The sequence below is a fragment of the Rhopalosiphum maidis genome, chromosome 2 (genome assembly GCF_003676215.2).
Source record: "Rhopalosiphum maidis isolate BTI-1 chromosome 2, ASM367621v3, whole genome shotgun sequence".
Lineage (NCBI taxonomy): Eukaryota > Metazoa > Arthropoda > Insecta > Hemiptera > Aphididae > Rhopalosiphum > Rhopalosiphum maidis.
Window position 1 is genome coordinate 10,229,857 of NC_040878.1, and position 9,605 is coordinate 10,239,461.

The 9,605-nt window shown below is 26.0% G+C and overlaps 1 protein-coding gene across 1 annotated transcript; it reads right to left on the reverse strand.

The window, feature by feature from the left end:
• Positions 1–4,495: 4,495 nt before the first annotated feature.
• LOC113552142 (glucose dehydrogenase [FAD, quinone]-like) lies at positions 4,496–9,605 on the reverse strand. The gene is made up of 3 exons (XM_026954851.1): positions 9,418–9,605; positions 5,144–6,561; positions 4,496–5,065 (listed from the first exon to the last, which is right to left on the reverse strand). Exons 2-3 carry the CDS (start codon positions 6,545–6,547, stop codon positions 4,610–4,612), a joined length of 1,860 nt encoding a protein of 619 aa, XP_026810652.1. The 5' UTR covers positions 6,548–6,561; positions 9,418–9,605; the 3' UTR covers positions 4,496–4,609.

Sequence of the window (9,605 nt, forward strand, 5' to 3'; positions counted from 1 at the left end):
TAAATGTACGTAATGTTTGTTTTGTTAGGTAAACCCGACATACGATTTTGAATTTAAAACAACCAATGTTTTAAACAGAGGTAAACCATAAAAAGAATTTTGCATATTGAAATATACTATTAATAGCGTTCGTACTATATAAATTTATATGACATTGTTTATATAATATATATTAATTGTATGTCGTATCCAAGCAAACTATTACATAATATGAAAAATTATAATTTGTTGTGAAATAGATTTATATTCCATGTATATCATGTTGCTACTTGCTATTGAATACAAGACATGATTAAAATATATATTATTTGTTATTGTGAGTGAACCATAAACATTATTAAAACTATGTGCATTAAACATTGATAACTTCTGATTGTTTCGTTTCACTATATGATATATTGTTGTTAAGTTAACGATATCCATTCTAAATCTCCATTAAAATATTTGTATTGTAGTTTTTTATACATTATGTTTTGAAACTTACCGACAATGTTTAAAGTTTATAACTTTTAGTTTGAAATATTATTATTTTAAATATCCAAATACTTTATTTTTATCAATCTTATAAATTACATTTCAATAGTAGCCAAAATTCAAAATGTCCAGTCAAATTATCTTTAGTAGGTATATAATAAATTACATTACATAATTATTGAATCGAGGTTTAAAACATATTTTTAATGTATGTTACTTTTGGCATTTAATTAAACATGTACATCTAAAAAATATACATCTGTACTCATTAAAGCTATAATATACCATAATATATGGAAGATCAATTATTATTTTTATTTATTTTTATTTTTAATGGACAACAGGTATAATATGGTAGTTGTTTTTCTAATAAATACTTATAAATATTAATTCCGTAATAAATGAATGCATCTGAATCAAATTGCTAACAAAAATACAGAGCACAGTATAACATATTACACTATTTAAACACCAATAAATTTTTTAAGACGTTACGTTTGTTATGGCACCAGTGTGATTATTTCAATCAAAAATAACAAAATAAAATAAATACCGCAAAAAAAAAATCAAATGAGGTTATAGTATAAGTATTTTATTCCAATGACTATAGTTTTACGTAGTATACTACGTATTTTCAAAACATTTTACTTTCGATTATATTATGCTTGGAGGACAAGAAGAGTCCTCCGTCTAGTTGTTTCCACTTTGTCGGGTTGAATGTCATTTTGAGTACACAAATTAATAATAAAGTGTTAAGATACGATAAAAACCATCAATCGGTAATCCGTCGAAAATGTCCTGAAGCACGATTTTCATTAATGCAAAAGGTGGAGAGTGAGAGAAATATAATAAAAGTCCACAGGTCTCAGATTAATATTTCGGTCGTGCCGAAAGCGATAAAAACTTTGATGCGGAGTGCGGAGAGTCTCTGTATGGTTTTAGTAACCCTTCACCTCTGAATGTGCATCGGACAGTTTTATTTTTATGGCCAGTTAAAATTTTTACTACTCCTACTTTAAAATGACCAGAACTGACATTTAGGTCAATGCTCGAGAAACGCACACAAATGCTCTTTGTTATAAATGTTTCAACTTGTATGGGCAACAATTTTTGTTAAAGTAGACAAGTGCTTGTACCATAAGAAGCTTTGAGCGTCAGGATATCGTAAAGTAAAACCTCTTAAATATTACTACACAGATATAGTACGATTTTTCCACGGAAAATTTAAACAAACTAATAATAATAATATACATAATTGCGAAAAGTTTCAACTTTTAAGACTATAAAAAATAATATTTTTTGAATTACAACAAAATAAATATGATCACTATAAATCGTTATGGATAGGAAAACTTATATTTAGATTATCCTAATATATTAAATCGCAATCCTTTTACCGAACAATGTTTATTAACATAACACTAAAAAAAAAAAATAAATATATATAAATAAAATTCAAAAATTGCACATGGCTATAAATAAACTAAGTGTTATAGTCTAAATATTTTGAGTATCTCAAAGTGTAAAAAAATGACAAATTAAGTAACAGTTAAATTTTTGGTGACTGTCTACAGTAAATAGTTTTACAACAAAACATAGTAACAAAAATTATTTAATGGAACATTATTAATTTTATTAAAATTATACAGTTCCATCAATGTTTGATTTTCAAACGATCATAAAAATTATACTAGTATTTATGATACATTTTTTTTAATTATAAGATAAACTTACGAAAAACCATGTACTTTCAAATCCTTGGTATTAAAATTCTAAGTAATTTCATCAATTATTTTAATTACAAAATAATTTGCACATTTTTTAGTTTTTGAGGTCGGTGTGCTTTTTCATCCATACTGTGTTCTATCAATTATTAATAAATATTTTATGTCATATTATTTACGATATTTACGTAATATTATAATTACCATAAAATAAAAAAGTGAAACAAAATTAAACATTACCTATATAAAAAATTCGATTTTCTTTTAAAATCATTGTTGGAAAATGTGAGGGTATTTTAATTATTAAGAAATAACACAGTTGTTAAATATTCAATCGTTAATTATTGCAATACGTAATACATTACGTAATATATATATAGTATACTATGTTTTTTTTTTGTTATGCCAAGTCTTAATGGTAGTTGTATGGAGATATCTTGTTGAAAATAGAAAAAGACAGCGAATTGGGATTCGAACCGGATACCTAGTACGACTACGCACTGCGTATTATAGTCGGCTTGTGGACGGTTTTAATAATAATAGAATATTTGATGTCGAGACGGATCTTATGAATAACAATCTACTTAACTGTAAAAATATTTATGAACCGAGAGTTCCCCGAAACATCGTCCCAAACGTTAAAACCCGTGTGGTTAAAAAAAAAATCCACCATAATCTAATAAGCCACAGTGCTTGTAGATGAACGTAAAATAAAGAATATAAAATTGTAAAATAAAAAAAATATATAAATGTATATTAGTGAATTGTCCATTGCAAATATTGTATACGATCGATTTGTTTGGTTATCTGATAACTGATATATTATTGTGTCGTTAACGTTTAAATTGTTGGTGAATTATATAAAAAATCGGTTTGATAGAACAATTTAGTAACAATCGGTTGCCAAAACATAGTATGCTTTAAAAACCAATATTATATCAATACCAGAAAGCAGGAATCAATAATTTGAAAATGAATTCAAAAATAATTGCAACAATTATATGGGTACATCTGGAAAAATCAAAACTGTACATTTTTTTATTCCAACCATTAAAAAATCAAAATTTATACTCATGTTATAATAATTTTAACATGCTATATTATATTCATCTATGGATTATAATATATTGTTATATGAACTTATATTTATTTTTAAAGAGGTATTACTTCAATATTTATGTTGGTTTTTTTTGTCTGTATTAAAAAAAAAACCGTAACAAGAACTGTCTGAACTGAACACATTTAAAAATTTCAAAATGAATTAGGTACGAATTATAATTACCCAACAAGTAAAATATTTAAATATAGGTACCGTGTAGACGAACTAATGTTTTTTTATTACAAAGTTTAAAACTTTTTTAATCTTTTATGTGATTATGCGTAAAATTTTCTTTCTTAAAAGTCTAACAATAATAATAATATTAATTTTTAATTTATAAGTTCACACTTTACCGTCAGTATTCTGAATTTTTTCAAACATTAACTGATGGATTTACAAAGAACACTGGCATATATATATATATATTTGATTCGTGTATAAAAAATAGTTGAGCAATTAAAGCTATTTTTCAATCGACCTGAATTATTACCAGCCAGTAAATTACTAAGCATATACTCATTTTTAACTGAAAATGTAATACATTTACGCCTCTAAAAAAATTTGGATACCATGGAAAATGAAGTAAGAAATACAAATCAAGTCGTTCATGTTTGTTTTTTCATATTACTTTTTGAAAATCAATAAATATAAATTTATTTAAGTTAATTTCAAAACTTACTGTGTATTTTATACCATAACGGCATAAAGTATCAATATTAAAAAATGAAACATAATTTTGCGCGTATTTATACATAAAACATATTATTCGAAGTCCCCAGTGTATAGGTAAATATATAATATGTATTTATTTAATCAATAATACCATCATAATATTATAAAATAAAAAAAAAAACAATAAAGAACTAACTAAGAAAAATAACAATTCATATATTTAATACTCAATTTTAAACAATCATAAAAATAGTATGTATCTACTATTTTATTTATTTTTTAATACTTAGTAATTTTACTATTTAAATTTTTTTTTCAGTCATCATTTATTTTAAAGAATAATTATACTTCTAATCTCAATGAATTCATTTTATAACTAAGTACACTTTTGCACGATTTATTAAAAATTACGAAATTTTTTAATTAATATTATAATCTTTTACTATTAATAGTATCAATATAGTAAGTATATGCAAATATTAATACATTTTCAATTATATTTATATTCTATACATTTTAAAATATTAATAATAATGTTCAGGTACTTAATAATATTTTACACTGATATATTTTTATAAAATAGATTCAAATATAACTGAATTTTAATCAATTAGGCACTGATTAGTGATCACAAATATTCTTACATTTTATTCAACCAAGTAGACTTTACTAAATCGGCGCCCTTCTCACCAATCATGTATGCCGGTGCAACAGTGTGAGCGCCCGTAATTGTGGGCATTATAGAGCAGTCTATTACCCTCAGATTGTTCACACCATACACCTTCAGCTGAGAGTTCACTACGGCGTTTCGGTCCCATTCCGGTCCCATTTTGCATGTGCCACTCTGGTGGTGCATTTGCATTGTCATCGTCTGAACACAACATTCCCAGTACGGGTCGGAGCCGAATTCTAAATGTCTACATCCCAGCATAGGGGTTTTATGCAATTTGGAACCGTACTTTTGGAACGCCTTGGTTTTGCTAAGCTCAATTGTCATTTTTATGCCCTCTACAATCCGTTTTAAATCGAGAGGGTCAGCGAAGAAATTCGCATTGATCACTGGCTTGTCAAACGGATTAGCACTTCGCAATCGTACCTAAACACATCCAACATTTTTATCAATGACTTATAGTAAAACGTACATAATATTAATAAACATATAAAAACAGCATACCTGTCCTCTGCTCTCTGGATACATCAACATGACCCAAATTGACCACGTGTCACGTGCCAAAATACCGTTGTATGTTTCGTAGAACAACCTATCAGGTACACCCATTGATCTCCGTCCAATATTGCCACCCAAACCCCCCTCTCCAGCCAAACTAGTAGGTATGAATATGTACTCGATATCAGGTACGTCTCCTATATCCGTGTTGTACTTAGTTTTGACATATCCAACACCTTCCGGAGGTAAAGTTGACATCCAACTTTTTTTTTCGTATATTCTAAATGCTTCATTTATTAAATGGCGATATATTCTGTCCGGAACAAATGATACAGTATCATTTAGTACAAAAGTTAACCCGGCAAATGCTGGATGTTCTTGTAAATTATCACCCACGCGCAAATCACTCACAGTTTTTATCCCCAATGAATCCAAATGTTCTTTAGGTCCAATACCTGACAACATTAATAGCTTAGCAGAGTTAAACGTGCCTGCTGATATTATCACTTCTTTTTTAGCCAATACTCTTCTTTTCTTTTTATTTTTTACGAACTCTACTCCATATGCCACTTTTGTACGGTCGTCTATTAGTATTTTCGTAACATATCCAAACTCAACTATATGCAGATTTTCTAAATTGTCATGGAGATAAGCTCTCGCAGAAGTTATTCGTCTTCCATTCGATGTTGTACTTTGAATTCTTGAAAAAACCACATGGCTACCTGGAGCGTTGTAGTCACCAACAGACATACCGACTTCAGGCGCTGACTCCAAGAACGCATCAATAAGTTTTGACTTATATGGAGCATAGCTTATTGGCAATGGTCCTTCAACACCGTGATAAGGTGACCTTTTGAGTTCTGGTACGTTTATGTTTTCATTTTTTATGAAATACGGTAGTACATCATTATAAGACCATCCTGGATTTCCAGCCTCTGCCCAACGATCGAAATCTCTTACATTACCTCTTGTATACATATTGTTATTAATTATTGTGCTACCTCCCAATCCTTTTCCTGCTGGCCAAGGGCAAGTCTTATTTATAAGTCCTTTACAAGCATATGGTTCCTTTTCCGTATGGTATGCCCAATTATAATTTGTGAATTGTAAATAGTGAGCAATACTAGGTAAAGAAGTTATCAATGATTCTTCTCCACCAGCTTCCAATAATAGTATGTTCCATCCTGTGACTTCCGCTAACCGTCGAGCGACCGTTGCTCCTGCAGCGCCAGCTCCAACCACTATGAAATCGTATTCATCTAATATTTTTTTGTTCCCAAATTGAGCATCTTCCCGGAATTGAATTAAATTTTTACGGTAACTCTGACCCAAATATTGGAAAATATTTATGGAAAAACATGAACTAATAAATAGTAGGCAAATTCCAAGTAAAGTAACTCTAATATTCATGATTAAAATTGTATCTGAAATGCAAATACCATATGTTAAAAATACAAATTTAGATTAATTACGAAACGCGTATTTTTATATATATACTTTGATAAATAATTTTGGTTTCAAAAAAAAAAAAAAAAAACTGAATTGATAAATTATATTAAAAATTGTAATATTAATTTATTTTAAATTGTATTTAGAATATTGTAAAGACAGTTTAATATATTATATTATCTATTACTATAAATCTCTATAAAAGCAAAATAAAAATCTATTGTGGTTAAATTAGAAAGTTATATTTATATAATAGCCTTAAGTTGTTATGATTTTTTTTTTTTTAATTTTTTGAACCTTATTTGAATGTTTCAATAGGTACTTAAAATAAATAACTCAAATACCTACCCAGATCAATGTCATAACTATGCGCTGACTCATAGTGTATTCATGATGACATTACAATACACTTGCAAATAATACCACTAACAATTTTAAATAGATAGTTTTATGAGCTTGTAAAAATATGATTTGAGTTTACATTTCACGAATTTTTAAAATTATTTCATTTAATATTTAACTCGAACTATTATTATTATTTAACATACATTTTAGAACATTATTTTAACAACTTAATATAGCAGTATAGCTGCTATATTTTATACGATTTAATATACTGAATTTCTTAGAATAATTTAATATAATATATTAAAATATACTAAGGAATAAAAAAATTTATTTATTTTAAAAAAAATGTATTGTTTTACAATACGTTTAGAAGTCGGTTTATGCACTAAACAATGAATTTTCTGAACATAATTTGTTAAGAACAAATGAAAAGTATTGTAAATAAAATTTTAGAAACATTTTGATAGCAACAGATTAAAATTCAAAAAAAATAACATCGATTGGTTATAATTAAGTATAACGAAATTAATTATTGTAACAAACAAACCAATGCATCATAACAATTAAAATTAATTATTATAAACCAAAATTAGAGTTTATTAGTTACTTAAAAATTAGAATTATTTTAAAACATTTTAGAACCTAATTTAATTATTTTAGATTTAGATTAATACATTGAATTAATCCATGTACAAGAACTATTTTTAATTATAAATTTATAATATTGTTATGGCTTTACAAACTAAAATACTTTTTTTTAAATTGTATATTTATTGTCTGTATCCAGTCTAAATCTATGAATCTAGCTGAATAATAATAATTTATTTTTGTACGAAAACTGTATCTTGTTAGAATAACTTCATTAGAAGAAATTTAATTTAAATACTAGTTTGAAATTCAAATTTGAAAAGTATTTACAGTATTTATTTTGGATTAAACAAAACAAAAAACAATTTTTTTGTAATGTGGCTTGCATAAAATGACAATTTTTTTCAGATTATTTTAAAAACAACGAAAAAATATTATGTTTGATCTTCGAAAATACCAACTAATCTTCTACTAAAACTACCTTAAAAAATAATGATTTAAACATTTTTTTGCTATAAAAAGTGTTGACACAAAATAAATCACACATCACTGTAATATCAATACATTAATAAATTGTTCTGCTCAGTTTTTAAATTTAATTTAACTTATTTATGCAATCTTTGAACAATTTATGTAGCGAACTTCAAAACCTTTCATGCTATTATGTTGCAATATACATAATAATTAAAATTATATTTTGTAATTGTGAACTAAGAGATTCTACTATTGAAAATTGTCAAGTAATTTCTGATATTTGAGAAAAATGGAGAAGCTTTAAAAATAAAAAATTGTAAAAAGTCATACAGATGTTTTTTTTTCGTTGTTCGTTGTGATTTTAACACATAGAAGGCTAACAAAATATTTATATGGCATATATATACCTATAATAAATAGCTCATAATTTATTTTTATTTATTCGTTAAATACCATAGATGTTTAGCATTCAGCTGTACATATTACCTAAAATTGCTAAATAACATTTAAGGTGTAGTTATTATTTAATTTAAGATTTTTAGTTGTTCTTTTGTGTTCTTGTTTATATTACCTTTTTGTGGGATCTCCTGTTTTTACCATAACTATTTATTTAACAATACGATTCTGAGTGTTTAATTTTTTTTTCAAAGTATAATTACAGTCTGTAAATCTATACATTTGTTTGTAAAATAAGTATTTTTATATTAGTTTAAATAGCGGAAAATTACAATGCGTGAATTTACTCAGTAGTACCATCCAATAGATCAATAAGCAATAAGTCTCTAGGTTAAGATCAAAAATTAATAATATATTAAAGAAATAGAAACATTAAAAACGACAGATTCATTAAATACTTTTTTTTTCAATTAAAATTTAACTGTTACTAACATTTTTAAAATATTGAATGGATTCAATTATTATTTAGTATTTAAAATTGTTATTGTCTGTTTATTTTATTTAATATTGATAAATTTAAAAAAAAATTGATTGTAACAACACTCGTCTGTTCCATTAATATGTATAACATTTATTTTACCAATTTAACATCGATTTTTTCAATTAAATTTTATCATTTTATACATACCCTAATTGAAAATTAATTTTTTTTTTAATTATTTTTAAACGTGCTTTTTTATTTGAATTTAGCAAAAAAAAAATAAATTAATAAATATTTAAATGAAATACCATATCATTTAGCCTTATGCTGAGTGAACTATACTAGTTTCTAAAGTTTCTCTATGATTTCTGGGAATTCTAACGTGTTCTGAAGAATTCCCTAGAATTTTATCTTGTTATTTTTTGTCATATTGTACATCTAGATATTTCCCCTATCCTTATCTGTGCATATTTATATTTTATATTCAACTGACGGTATTTTTAATTTTCAAATTAATTGCGACACATACGTATATGTTACTTACTTTGCTACGTGATTTATTAGGTGCACATCTATGAGAATTACATATTATGGAACAAAATAATCAATGTCGATTAAAAAAGAATCTTTAAACTCACAAAAAGCATATACAACGTTAATAAGAAAAAACAAAAATAACTGTATCGTGTACCTATGTTAACTCCTTCAGAATTGCGTGTATACTACCACAAT

What these genes read in the sequence shown, in the direction of transcription:
- LOC113552142 (XM_026954851.1), bottom strand. Translation starts at nt 6,547, where the DNA reads ATGAATATTAGAGTTACTTTACTTGGAATTTGCCTACTATTTATTAGT. An exon ending in ATCCAGAGAGCAGAGGACAG is followed by an intron (nt 5,066 to 5,143) that starts GTATGCTGTTTT and finishes GGATGTGTTTAG; the next exon opens with GTACGATTGCGAAGTGCTAA.